The sequence below is a fragment of the Acomys russatus genome, chromosome 20, assembly GCF_903995435.1.
Source record: "Acomys russatus chromosome 20, mAcoRus1.1, whole genome shotgun sequence".
Classification (NCBI taxonomy): Eukaryota; Metazoa; Chordata; class Mammalia; order Rodentia; family Muridae; genus Acomys; species Acomys russatus.
In genome coordinates, this window is record NC_067156.1 from 30,412,467 (window position 1) to 30,427,046 (window position 14,580).

Consider the following 14,580-nt stretch of genomic DNA (forward strand, 5'->3'; position numbering starts at 1 on the left):
GCCCTGAGAGTCTTTCACCCACGGAACCACCTAAACAGCCTTGATCTGATACTGTCTTTAAATTCCCAGTACATCTCATGCGCCAGGCACAGTGGCAGTGTTGGGCATGTACAATTAAGCAGACAGGTGACAACATTCGCCAGAACAACTGAAGTGTAAATAACCACCACACCTTTTTCCCTTTGGCTTTATCCTTCATTATTATATCTCCAGGTTTAACACTGCTTTCTTCCTCTTCCTCTTCTTCCTCTGGAAAATCAGGAGGGCAGCCATACAGCTCTATTTCTCTTTTCAGCTTGTCAGCACATGCCTATAGCACAACATTAGAGAGCCAAGTTCAGACCCCAAGGAAATAATGCTGCTCCCAAAACCAACTAAATTTGGCCTCCTGAAATTTTGTACAATGTCCATACATACATTCCATTACATATATATCACCACAGAAAACCCAAATGATACAAATCACATACCTCAAAATCCACTAATATAGTTTGTATTTTATTCAGTATCTACAGTACTCAGGGTTAGGGTTAGCACACAGCAGAAATGCAAAGATACATAAAACACAGTGTCATTTTGGTCTATATGAGTTCCAGAACAGCTACAGTCACAAAGACTCTGTCTTAAAAAAAAAAAAAGAAAAAGGGGGAAAAAAAAGCTTTTCAATTCTAGTTTTCTGATCCATTTTAATTGAGAATTACCTCTAAAATAAGCTTTTGTTTTGTTTTGTTTTTGAGAGAATCTCACTATGTAGATCTGGCTGGCCTGTAACTCACTCTGTAGACTAGTAAAGCAGGCTGACTGCAAACTCAGAGCACCCCCTGCCTCTGCTTCCTGAGCGCTAGGATTGTTTTGCTTTTTTGAGACAGGGTCTCACTACACGGACTTGACTGACTTGGAAGTCTCTGTGTGGATCATGCTGGCCTCAGACTCCCAGATGTCCATCAGTACCTACCTCCCGAAGGCTGAGGTTAAAGGTGTGCGTGACCATGCACCAGCAACAAAGACATGACCTTTACAAATATGATCAAACTACGATGTGTATTATTTGCTTGGTCTGTATGTACAAACGTATACATCATTGTACATTTTACTTGTTAGAAATTACCCAATTCCAATAGATATGAAAATGTAAATTATTCAAAACACATTAGAAATAACATAGAATCACTTGTGCATTACTGTGTGCTTTGTGTTTTTCCTTTTTCCTGAAACAGGGTCTCACAGCGTAGTGCAGATTGGTTCACACTTTCAGTCCTCTGCATCAGCCTCTGAAGAACCGGGACTACTGCCCTGATGCACCTAGCCAACGTACACTTTTCCTTAAACCCTTCCTCAAATATTTTGTGTGAGCACATGCGTGAGCATACGTGAGGAAGTCTGTCAGACCTGGCTTCTACCTTGAGACAGGGTCGCTTGTCGACTGCTCCATACGGCAGGCTAGCTGACCCCGGGCTTCCGGCCATCTTCTGGCTCCCCCTCCTGGCGGGAGCACACTGAGATCACACATTTGCCTGCTCTACTGTGTCTGGGTTTTAGGTGGATTCTGGGGCTTAATGGTTTGGAGCTTCAGGTTAATTTTCACTATAGCAAATTCAACTCATTTCACAGAACACTTTAATGTAATATGGCACAATGTGAAAACCCAATTCCTAGACCACATTGGGTATTACTATTAATCTGGCCTAAAGAGTGGAATCAACCATCTAAGCAATCTTACCTTAATAGGCATCCCAGTACAGTGTAACCCAAAGGGAAACAGACAGATTTTCCCTTTTAACCTCTGGTATCCTACTGCAAACTACAGGAAGAAAATCAAATTTCAATTATAAATACAGATGGTACATGTACAAAAAATGCTAACTTTTAACAACAGCACTAATTTCCCTCTTCCCAGCTTTAGAACTTTAGATATTCTGTCACTGCAAAATTAGAGTGTATTCTTTGTTATAGTTTTTCACTAACACAGAAATTTTGAACATGCACACATGTCTAGAATACTGAACAAAAATGCATGCAAACAAAACTATAAAATTTAAACAATCAAAATTATTCTTTAAAAGTAATTCCTTTAGTAGGAAATACATTTTATACACAGAATTTTCTTGAACCTGGTATTTATTATAGACTCTTATATTTATTTATTATAGACATCTTAATAAACCCAAGAATTTTACCTCACACTTGGATAAGGAAAACGTGTGTCCCAAATGAAGGCGTCCATTCATGTATGGATATGGGAAAGTGACAAAGTATTTGCCCTTGCTGAAAAATAGTCATGTAAAAAAGAGAGTACAAAAAAGAAAATGTTAAATTTCTTCCACAATAAACAATGGGATGGAAAGGATGCTTGGTTATGTAAGTGCTCTGTTTAAAGTGTAGTTATTTAAGGAGCTGGGGAGATGTTCACTGTTTACAAGGACCCAGGCTTGGTTCCCAGCACCCACATGACAACTAAACTCATTTGTGACTCTTCTGAAGTCTGCAAGCCTTGCAACTCACTGGTACACTCATATGCTGGCAAAACAGCGCATGTACATACCTTTTAAAAACAAAATAAAGGCTGGTTCTGGTGGCGCAGGCTGGTAGGATTTGCTGAAGGAGGCAAAGGCAGGAGGATCTGGAGTTCGAGGCCAGCCTGGGATACACATTTTAGAAAAAATAAAAAAATTAAAAAATAAAGGCTGGGCGCAGTGGTGCACGCCTGTAATCCCAGCACTCAGGAAGGCAGAGGCAGGTAGATCTTTGAGAGTTTGAGGCCAGCCTGGTCTACAAAGTTGAGTCCAGTACAGCCAAGGCTACACAGAGAAACCTTGTCTTGAAGAACAAAACAAAACAAAATTTTTAAATCTGTATGGGCTATCGAGACGGCTCAGCAGACAAAGGCTCAAAGTCAATCTTCAGAACACATGGTAGCAAAGAACTGACTACTCCAAGTTGTCCTCTGCAACATGCAACACACACACACATCATTTTTAAAAAATCTTAATATGAACAAATTCTAAGAAATCCGTAGAGAGAGACTGACCTGACTACACAGTGGAAGCCAGCTCCTTCAGCCCACTTCAGACACTGGCCACACCTCCCTTATCCTGGGCAGGTAGCGTGAGGCTCTTCATGGACTCACCTGCTCTGCTTCTGCTTCTCCAAGGGAGATGCATTGACCTGGAACACTTTCTCAGCTTCCCATTTCTGCTGGACTTCTTTCTCAATCTTCTTCAAGAAGTCGACTTTGGCTGTTCCTTTTCTCTCCTATTGAATACAGAAAGACAGAATGGTGTGCTTTAAAAAATAAGAGCCAGGGATGCTACTACATGCCTGTAGCCCCAGCACCTGGGAGTTGGAAGCCAAAGGATCAAAACTTCAAGTTCACTCTCAGCCACACAGCAAGTTAAAGGCTAGCCTGGGCTACATAAGATCCTGTATGAAAAACTAAGAGGAAAAAAAGAAGTTAGGTTTACAAAGAACTGAGCTGTTCACTGACAGCTCAAAGTCCCCATGCCTACCTTAAAATGTAATTAAAAAAAAAAAAAGATTTATTTATTATGTGCTCTGTACAGTGTTCTGCCTGCATGTACACCTGCATGCTAGAAAAGGGCATCAGATCACATTATAGGTGGTTGTGAGCCACCATTTGGTTGCTGGGAATTGAACTCAGGACCTCTGGAAGAGCAGTCAGTGTTCTTAACCTCTGAGCCATCTATCTCTCCAGCCCTTAAAATGTACATTTAACAAGATCAAAAAGCAGGTATTGAGCCAAGCAGTTTATTAATCCAAGAACTCAGAAGGCAGAGGCAAGCTGACCTCTGTTGAGTTCAAGGCCGGCCTGGTCCACATAGTGAGTTCTAGGACAGCCAGGGTAGTTACACGAAGAGACCCTGTCTCAGGAGAAGGAAAAAAAAAGAAAAAAAGAATCCGTGTCTCAATAAACCAAAATAGTATACTAGACTCACAACAACAAACTAGGGGAAAGGGACAGACTGCTGTCACTATTATAAAGTAGCTATGTATGAGGAAATAGATGTTCATCTGATCACAATGTATGCATGCATTAAGACACCATATGGTGCTTCATTAATATACAGAAATCTAGAAATCAAGTAAGACAGTGTTTTAATTGAAGAAAACAAAATTAAAAAAAAAAAAAAAAAAAAAAAAAAAAAACCCAGGCAAGAGATAATATTCAAGTTGTGTTTAGCATCTCCACCAAACACTTTTTACCTAATCTGTGGGCTCAACCTTCAGAGTACATCATATTGCCCAACTCTGTTGCCTGATGACTTAAATCACGTCATTTAACAGGGTCTGACGCAGAGAACGTTCACTACATGTTTGTTGAATACATAAATAGATGAAGAAAGTTCGGCTTGTACAGAAAAAGAATATTAGAGTTATTATCCATCTACTTCGAATCAATATGTAAAAATGTTGAAATATCTTTTTAAAATTAAATACAAGCTGGGTATGATAGCACACAATTGTAATCCCAGCACTCAGCAGGAGGCTGAGGCAGGAGGATCACCTTGAGTTTGAGGCCAGCCTTAGCTATGTGGCACAGTGCAGGACAGCTAGTGTTACAAAGAGAGACATTATCCCAGATAGACAGACAGACTAACAGATGGACGGATGGACAAAATTAGACACTGCAATTTAATACTGTCACTATAATGTTTCTATCTAATTAGACCACATGAATACTTCAAAGTATTCATGAAAGTAAGTCACTTCTACCTGGCTCCTAAATTGCAATTAAGGGCAACTTATTTTAAGGCTTGTAAAAATGTTAACAGTATCTCTTATTATCAAGAGGAAAAAAAAAACCTGATTTTTGAGGCCAAACTATGCACTAACATTTGTGCCAGGTTTTGCTTTCAGGACTACCTGGCACAGGTAGGATATATTTAAAGCATCTTGTTAGGTCCTGCTGCAGGGTGTGGCTGGCACGGCCTGCCCTCTACCAAGGGGTGGGGCTTCCCCTCTCCCAGAGATTCACTATGTAAAGCAGACATTTTGGTTTCGCTGGCCTCTTTTGCCCCGTTTTGCCCACCTCTGCCCTTGCCCTTTCCCCACCTCCCTGCCCTCTCTTTTCCTTCCCCTACCCATCCAGTGCCGAGTCCAGTAAACTTGCATTTATATATTATAGCTTTGTTGCCAAGTAGCTCATTCCAATTATTTAATCAATCACATATGTTTAAAGTTTCTCCTCAGGATGTACTAGTTGCACACTCCTAGTTGTGACAATAGTGTCTCCAGGCCAGACCTGGTGACACAGAACTACTTGGGAGACTAAGGCACAAAGGACAGCAAGTTCCAGGCCTGTGTGGAATATAGAGCAAGTTCAAGGACAGCTGAGAACTCAGCAAGTCTCCATCACAAATTAAAAAAAAAAAAAAAAAAAATCAAGAAAAGGGGGAGGTGGAAAACTGGCTCAGGTGTTAAGAGCACTGATTCCTCTTCCAGAGGACCTGAGTTCAGTTCCCAACACCACATGGCAGCTTACAACAACCTGTTAACTCCAGTTCCGTGGTGCCAACACCTCCCTCTGGCCTCCTCGGGCAGCAGACACATACATAGTGCAGAGAAACATACAGGCAACATCCCGTACACATAAAGTAGTAAGATAAAAGAACTTTAAATTTTAAAATAATCAAGATGAGGACTGGAGATACAGCTCTGTGGAGGATTCTTAGCTTCACAAGCATAACAAACTGGATTCCATCCCCAGCAATAAAAAGGTTTCTACATAGCAGCAAAGGTCCTCCAGGAGATAGCCAACCCCTACCCCAATAGAATCACTGAAATGGGTAATAAATTGTTTTTCTTTCTTTCTTTCTTTCTTCTTCTTCTTTTTTTTTTTTTTTTTTTTTTTTTTTTTAAAGGTTTCTCTGTGTAGCCTTGGCTGTCTAGACCAGGCTGCCCTCGAACTTACAGTGATTCGCCTGCCTCTGCCTCCTGAGTGCTGGGATTAAAGGTGTGCCCCACCATGCCCAGCTAATAAATTATTTCTTATTCAAAGTATCCTACAATTCTTAGTTTTTGGTTTTTTGGGGTTCTTCTTCTTCTTCTTCTTCTTCTTCTTCTTCTTCTTCTTCTTCTTCTCTTCTTCTTCTTCTTCTTCTTCTTTCTTTGTGGTTTGGGTTTTCTGTTGTTGTTTTGGTTTGGAAAGGGGGTCTCACTATGAGGCCCTGGCTGTCCTAGAAGTCACTATGCAGGCCAGCCTGCCCTCAAACTCAGAGATGCCCCTGCCCCTGCCCCTGCCCCTGCCCCTGCCATGTTGGGATTGAGGTGTGCGGCACCATGCCCTAGCATCCTACAGTTACTAGGACACCTTTCTAAACATCATCTCAATTTCACAACCCTACAGAGGATGAGCTGTGACTATCATTTTCAAGACACTAGATCTGAATTTCAGACAGCAGGCCAGCAAATGGTAAGAACCGACTGATACCATCATCTGGCTCCTCTATTTCTGCTTTCTCTTGTTATTTTGCCCACTTCCTAGCTCTACCACCTCCTAGATGCAGAACTCTAAGTAAGCTCCATCCGGGTTTTCAGTCTAACAGTTCAGTACCCTCTCAGTGTTCCAGTCTATTTCGGACACAACGAACTTTTATGAACTGCAAGCTGTTGCATGAATACAAATTGCAATACTGTTTACTTACACAATCAGAAACACACACATCACCAGAATAAAGTGGAGAAATCAGTCCATACCTCTTTTCTCTTTTCTTGTGGTTTTTCCTATCTGGCTCCCTGGCATGCTTGCTCACTTGAGCTTCTCTCTCTCTCTCTCTCTCTCTCTCTCTCTCTCTCTCTCTCTCTCTCTCTCTCCCCCTCCCTCCCTCCCTCCTCTCTCTCTCTTTCTCTCTCTCTCTCACTCTCACTCTATAATCACTTAGAAATATTTTACTATAACTATGACTAGTTCTTTCAAGGTAGGTATGCAGCATAATCATAGGCCATTTGCCTAGCATATCCAAGGCACTCAGTAGCTTCCAATAAAGGAAAAAGAAGAGAGGAAACAAAGAAACCGCCATATTCTGAAGAGGCAGGAAGATTTCAGAGTTCAGAGGCAGTTCAAACTACATAGTGAGTTTCAAGCCCACCTGGCCCACAGAAGACTAAGTCAAAAAAGATAAAAAATAAAAAGTAAAATTCTACCTGCCAAAATTCTTCAATCCTATAGGGGCTGTCTACTGATCTGGATTCCCTTTTCAGCAATCCTCGGCCTGCCAGCCTACCCACTCCTACGTGTTCATAGCCTCTCCACATCTACCTGTGCAATCATTTCCGGTTCTAGTTACTCTTCCGTCACTGTTCTCACTTGGAATACCCGTCCCAGTCATCTAGGCTCCTCCACCTGAGTAGGTGGACGAGAGAGGAGTAGCGCTTGTTTCTAAACTCGCGATCGCAATGTTCAAGAGGCTCTAAATTCTGAAAGCCAGGTGCTCCTTCCTGCTAAGCTATTTAATTCCCCCCGCCCCCCAGTACTGAAGATTGAATCCAGGGCCTGGATCATGCTTGATAAAAACTCTACCACTGAGCCATCTCCCCATCCCGTTTCACCTTTTATTTTGAGTCTTGCCAAATTATTCGAGTTGGCTTTGAATTCATTCTGTAGCCTATGCAAGCCTTTAATTTTCAGTTCTCTTGTCTCAGTCTACAAAATAGCTGAGACTAATAGACCTGTGTCAGCGGGTCTGCTGCTTAATTTTAAATTAAGGTTGTATTTAAAAGTCAGTACTTCAGAGGCACTAAACACATTCACAGTGAGATGCCCGATTGTTGCTGACGTTGAAACAGTACATATTCTTCTCTACCTCTATTTTTTATTAAACACATGATGAAATTCCGTATTCGGAAATCAAATAGTCAATGTACAGTGCAGACACTAAGTTCCTGGCTCAACTATCGAGAAAAGCAAATGTTTCTCCAGGAAAGCTCTGCCTCAAGCGAGGGAAAGGTGTCTTTCAGAAAGGGATGCTTCCCTTCTCGGCGCCAGGCAGCATGTAGAGATCCCCGGAGTTCCAGGGCCCGAACATAAGGACGCTCTTCCCGCCCAAACTCACCGCCATGGCGCCGCCCAAACGACTCAAGATCTAGCACAGTGGCCCCAGTGATTTTCTTAGGGGAGTGGGTCCAACTTTTTGCTCCCACTCGTGGAAACCTTGCTTTCCAGGATACCAAAGCACACACTTCACACTTGCTGAGGCAATCGCACAGCTCACTGACTACAGCCGGGTGCATCTCGCGGGCAGCAGGGAGTTGTAGTTCCCAGACCATGAGTACTGAAGTCCAACAGGAGCCTGTGGACTACAATTCCCAGAAGACAAGGGTAATACCGGAAGTTATTTGTAGCCATAGGCCTACTCTCCGGTGACACCGGCAGTGATGTCACCTGTACGTTGAACTACAAGATCCGTGATGCAGTTCGGGATGCACTTGCGTCCTAAAGGAGGTGGGATTAGGAACTTGAACCTTCTCACTCGGTGGAGAAGTCCTTCTGTCAGGGTGCCAGAAAGCAGAATTGATTTCTATTCAGTGAGTGAGGTGCTAATTATGCTTGTCATTATGCACATGTATTTATTACTACCGGTGACATTCAAAAGCTCAGCATGGAGACATTTAATAGCACTTACCAAACGATCTGCACCTTTAGGCGAGAGATCAGAAAACCCACCTTGTTTCCCAGGCTCAGACCACGCCCAAGCCACATTTCAAGTATTCATCCGTGTATGTAACTATATTGGTTGGATGTAAATATGCTAAAATATTTCTGTCAGCACAAAAATATCCTTTTGGACAGACCTAATGATAGATGGGTTTTACTCTGTAGTGTTCAGATTAATATCCACTAATCCAGTAAACAGTAAGCATCTACAAAGCACTTTAAGAGAGGCCAACAGCTCAAATATGTGGCTACCAACAGTACTTAAGAATTGTTTTCACAAGTAGTTGTAGAAAAATATAAAATTTAATGATGGTATAATACATGCCTGGTGTATGATAGGAGCGCAAAAAAAAAAAAAAAAAAAAAAAATGTTGGATGAAAAAGAAAAGGAGCCTTAAGCTACAAAGAAGAAAGCTCTGGTTTTCTCAGATAGGGGCTTTGCACGCATAGACTCCATCATTTTCCACACCTTCTTGTAACTAGCAACAGTTTAGAAATCACATCTTAACACCCCACATCTGGGTTAAATGTCTCCTATCTATTCCCTGAAGTGCTCTGTTCTTTCTCACCCCTTTAAAAATAAAAATTTAAAACAAAAAAACCTAACTAAACGTAATTGCCTGTTTATCGCCAGACTTCAAGCTGTATGATAGTTGGACTATGCCTAGTAGTATCTGGCATATGGTAGGTACTTTATAGTACTTTTCAATGAGTGAGAGAATCTCACAACTGATGTTGCAGTTTCCTGTTATAATTGTAACCTAGCGTGTACTATTTGTCATCACAAATCACATTGGTAATTGAAATCTCTCATGTAGCAAATACTTAAGCTCTTCCCATGAACCTGACAGAACTAGAACACAGTGGGGAATAAAACAGACATAGTTGCTGTCTTGTAGAGCATGTCATTTAGTGGGCATGAGACATCACAGCAGAAAGTAAGCATGTGCGGGCTGGGGAGATGGCTCAGCAGTTATGAACACAGCTTGTTCTAGTCGGAGAACCAAAGAACCCTAGTTGGATTCCCAGTGTCCTCAAGGCTCTTCACAAGAATCTCTAAGCCAGGTTTCAGTGGATACAATCTCTCAGAAATCCAGGGGGATAGGGATGGGGAAAGGATGTATAGAAATGGAACCAAAAAAAGAAAGAAAGAAAGAAAAAAGTGGGTGCTTCAGTGTCTATAAACTATGCAAAACCACCTTTGTGCCTCCAAATTCATCCTTATTTCCCATTTAAATGACTGAAATCTATCTTTCTAAAGGGGATTAGGGTTAAGCGCTTGCTTAGCATACGCCCTGTCCCAGGTCTCATCCCTAGCTTCACAAAAGAGGTCATTTGGATTCTGTTCACCCAGCAACATTCACCTAGCATCTTTTACATACATGGCGCTCTCCTCATGCTGGAGAGACCCTTAAACAAGACAGACATAGTTGTATCCTTCCTGGAGAGCAGAGAGTAAAAGGGAAAGGCTGACATGAAATGGCGGGAGCTGTGAGAGCCCACTCAGGGAGGGGCTTTAAGCAGCAAAGGAATGTGGTTCCATTTATGTGTTCTGAAGATCATTCTAAAGTAGAGTGGAAAAGAATAATAGTTGAAAACAGGAAGCTATGACTGCTGTTCAGAAGTGATGGTATCTTTGACTATAGAAGCATCTGTTAAGAAGGAGAAAGAAATTAAGAAAATAAAGCGTGGAGAGGGGAGGAAGCCCTGGGCGAGTGGGTGATAAGAGTGCCTCCCTCCCTCAAGGGTGAGGCCTGAAGGGATAATAAAGCCTCTCTCCCTCGTCCATGTGCAGATGTTGACAGTATGTGCAGAGAACATCCGCCATAACTTCCTCCCCTCCCCCCCTTTGGAAATTTACTGTCTAAAGACTGCTTCCCTAGAGAGATTACTTACAAGATCAGCTAAATCTGCCTCTGTGTTCAGATGTGTATAATATGTAATAAACATGGTAAGTTATGCTTCCATGTCTTCATCAGAGGAGCCCAGCATGCCCAAGTCCAGGTCTTGTGTGCGTGTGTATGTGTGTGCGTGTGTGTGTGTTTCTGTTTTCTTCATTCCTTGGCTACTTACAGTCAGGCCAAGTCCCCAGGAACCAAGTGAGGTCTCACAATAAAAGAGCTGAAGATATGGCTCAATGACCAAGAGAATTTGGGTATTTATTTCTTGTTTGTTCATTTTTGAGACAGGGTCTTTCTGTGTAGACTTTGCTGTCCTGGAACTTACTCTGTAAACTAGGCTGGCCTTCAACTCATAAAGATCCTCCTGCCTCTGCCTCCTGAGTGCTGGGATTAAGGACATGTGCCACCACCATACTGCTTTTTTGTTTTGTTTTGTTTCAGTTTTTGTTTTTTTGGCTTTTGGGAGGTTTTTTGTTTTTTTGTTTTGTTTTGTTTTTGAGACAGGATTTCTTTATGTAGTCCTGACTATCCTGAGCTCTCTGTGTAGACCAGACTGGCCTCAAACTCATGGAGATCATCCTGCCTCTGCCTCCTGAGTGCTGGGATTAAAGGTGTGCATGACAACACTAAGATTTTTTTTTTTTTTTTTTTGGCCAGGGGGCAGGTGTTGGGGGGGTGGGGGAGAGACAGAGTACTTGCTACTCTTGCAGAGCACCAGGGTCCAGTTCCCAGTACCTATATGATGGCTCACAACTATCTGTAACTCCAATTCCAGAAAAATCAAACACCCTCTTCAGGTCTCTAAGGGCACCAGGCATGTATATGATACACAAACATATGTTCAAGCAAACATCCATACACATCAAATTAAAAAATTAAAGAAAATTTAAATGTTAGTGAGTAGTAATATGACTTTTTGACTGGGAATTATTAATTCCTTGCTAGGTCATGTGGCCTACCCTCTATCTATAAAAGAGATTATTATTATCAAAGAAATTAGAAAGGTAGCACTATGGATAAGCTCTCTGGCTACAAGTTAAACAGATCAAAGTCATCATTTCCTGAGGTCACAACTAACTACTCTTTAAAGGTAATAATAACATGTACCTCATGGGGTTGCTATGAGGATGAAAGAAGTGATGTGTTCATGGACCCTATTTCTGTATGTACATGTGTCTGTAAGCACTTTAAAATGTTAGCTATTTATGGCATTAGGAAAATAAGTCTGGAAACATTAGTCCAATTTAATGGAAAAAGCTTTACTTATGCTTCTAAGACTCCCTTCCCTAGGCTAATTAAGCTGGCTATGATCATATGATTGTGTCCTATGCCTTTATGGTCGCCAAACCATCTAATACTCATAACTCCAAAACTCAGAATAGAACTCAGCTTCTCCCTGTTTTTCCTACCCAAACTTGCCCCACTGGTTACTGTATTCAATTTAGTACATTTTCTAAATTTAGATCTGTAAGGCTATACTTAATTTTGGCTTGTTTTGAGTTCTTCTGTGCCATTGTTTTTCATGCCTATTTACCTGACTTCTTTATCTTGGAATGACAAGGGATCATGAGGGAAGAACTATGCCTCCTTCTCCAGACAGACGCCCAGGCACATGGGGCTCAGTTGGCTACTCTGCTATTAGACAGCTTTAGTTTATAAGTGCTTTTCTTCTCTTCTACTCATGTGCCACCTTTCTCTTTACGCTTTTCCAATTGATTGCCTCACTCTGCAACCCAGGCTGGCCTCCAGATCACTTTGTAGCCAAGGCTAGCAAGAACACATGATCCTCCTCCTTCAACCTGCCCAGGGCTAGGATCACAGGTGTAAATCATCTCATACAAGCCAACTTTTTTTTTTTCATGATCCAAACAATAAGAAAAATAAAGAGAAGGAAGAATAATCTTTTTTAGGGCTTATAAGCTCAACTGATGACAACATTATTCTGTGTGCAACTTTCAGCACAATTCATGAGTCAGCTGAGGTTGGGGGGTGTGGACAGTGGTTATGTTTATGGGCTTTTGAATCAGGTGCCAAGGTTTGAACTGAGGCTTGCCTATCTCTGTGACTTTAGGCAACTTCCTTCAACCTGGGACCTCTGAGGCCTCAGTGTAAAGCGAAGATAATGATCAGACTTGCCTCCTTTGCCTGCTGAGAGAATATGAGCATGTGCCACACAGGGGTAATATTTACCAATGTTTGGTGCATAGCTAAGTGCTCAAGAAAGATGAAGGAGGCAAGCAAGCAAGAACGATAAATGCTACAAAAAGCCAGTTTCATCAGTTAGTGGAAACTCTAGACCTGATTGCCACAAGCTAGGAACAGTCCTTAAATTCATGGAAAGTGCTTTTTATTTTAGACAAATGCAACCAAATTGGGGAAACTGTCATCCCCAGGAACAAAATGTTTAAACACCTTACCTACATTTCTTTTAAATTGGTGATGTCTGTAACTCTCAGGGACTAGAGACCAGTCACTGTGCAATGACTCCAGATTCAACATACACAGGGTGCAGCTGCCATCTTGTGTATGCTGAGTCTGACATTCCACAGAGCACTGGGAGCTACATCACGAGCTTCTACGGACAAAGTGACACCTGAGTCACTAAACACTGCTTTTGAGCCTGATGTGGTGGTGCAGGTCTGTCATCCAGCAGGAGAGGCAGAGGCAGGAGGTGTGGAGTTCTAGGTCAGTCTAGGCTACAAAGCTAAGATAAGACTCTGTGTTGAAACAAATTTTAAAAACCAGGGCCTAATAGCATAGGCCTATAATCCCAGCTGCTCAGAAGGCTGGGGAATTGCAAACCCAAGGCCTGCCTGGGCCACACGCTAAGTTCAGAGCAGTCTAGGCAACTTGCTAAGAAATTCACTTAAAATGTAAAGTTTTAAAATGGCTTCAGATATATCTCAGGAGTACTGAGTCCCCATTTCTATCCCCAAGATAAGGAAGAAGGAGCAACAAACAAACAAAAACAGCAACAACAACAACAAAAAACCAACCTCTTTCCACCTAAAAAATTACCCTAAACCTTATTGGTTTAAAAGGACAAACCACTTATTATCTCCCAGGGTTCCTGTGAGTCAGGAATTCAGTGTGCCTAGGCTAGCTTGGATGCTCTCAGGAGTATGTAATCAGAGTATGTAATACAATTGGAGTTGCGGAGCAGTGAGTTTGTTGTTGTTTGGTTTTGTTCTCTGGCTTTTTTTTTTTTTTTTTTTTAAGATATATAGTCTTGATATATAGCTCAGGCTAGCCAGGAACTTTCATTCCTCCTCCCCAACCTCCAGAACAGACATTTGCCACCATGCCCAGCCCTTCAAGCCATTCTTTAAACCTGTTTCCCCCATTCCAGGCCAGTTGCTCAGGCCAAACGCTTTGGTGTCAGTCTTGACTCATATCTGTCTTCAATACCCAAATTAATCTGTCACCAAAACAAACTGACTTAATCTTCAACATACATCCACAGTCCAACCTCTCATCACTCAGCTAGTCCAAAATGCCATTGTCTCTTCTTGCTCAGATTATTCCCCCAGCTTCCTAGCCAGTTTTCCTGCCTCCCCTTATGCCCCATCTAGTTTGACACACATGAAGCAGTCACAGTGACTCTATTTTTTTTAAAATTAACTTTATATTTTGTTTGTGATATGTATATGTGTATGTGTGCACTTATACACACAGGCATGCCTGCTGGTGCCACAGCACACATGTAGGGGGCACAGTAGAAATGTTGAGTGTGTGTTCTTTCCTTCCACTTTGTGGGTCCTGAGGACTGAATTCAGGTCTTTTGGCTTAGCTGTAAAGAGTCTTTGTTGGGTGAACCATCTGGACAGCCCATGACTCCTTTTTGGTTTGCTTGTTTAGATTTTTTATTCGTTTGTTAAGATTAAGACCATATTTATGAGCCAGGCGTGGTGGTGCATGCCTTTAATCCCACAAACAACATAGACTATTGTTGTTGCCTTTGGTTGCTCCCAGAATTTGAAGAAAAGTCTCTATTGCTGAAAACACCAT

At 41.8% G+C, this 14,580-nt stretch overlaps 1 protein-coding gene across 1 annotated transcript in view; it reads right to left on the reverse strand.

Moving 5' to 3' along the window:
* Positions 1–8,250, reverse strand: part of Lars1 (leucyl-tRNA synthetase 1) — a 54,868-nt gene extending 46,618 nt beyond the window's left edge. Inside the window, exons 1-5 of the mRNA XM_051163920.1 lie at positions 8,070–8,250; positions 3,128–3,252; positions 2,178–2,265; positions 1,721–1,801; positions 173–310 (exon numbers count right to left, since the gene is read on the reverse strand). Of these exons, the coding sequence (XP_051019877.1) occupies positions 173–310; positions 1,721–1,801; positions 2,178–2,265; positions 3,128–3,252; positions 8,070–8,075 (438 nt within the window). The 5' untranslated portion in view covers positions 8,076–8,250. The remainder of the gene's footprint in view (positions 1–172; positions 311–1,720; positions 1,802–2,177; positions 2,266–3,127; positions 3,253–8,069) is intronic.
* Between the last annotated feature and the right edge of the window lie 6,330 nt (positions 8,251–14,580).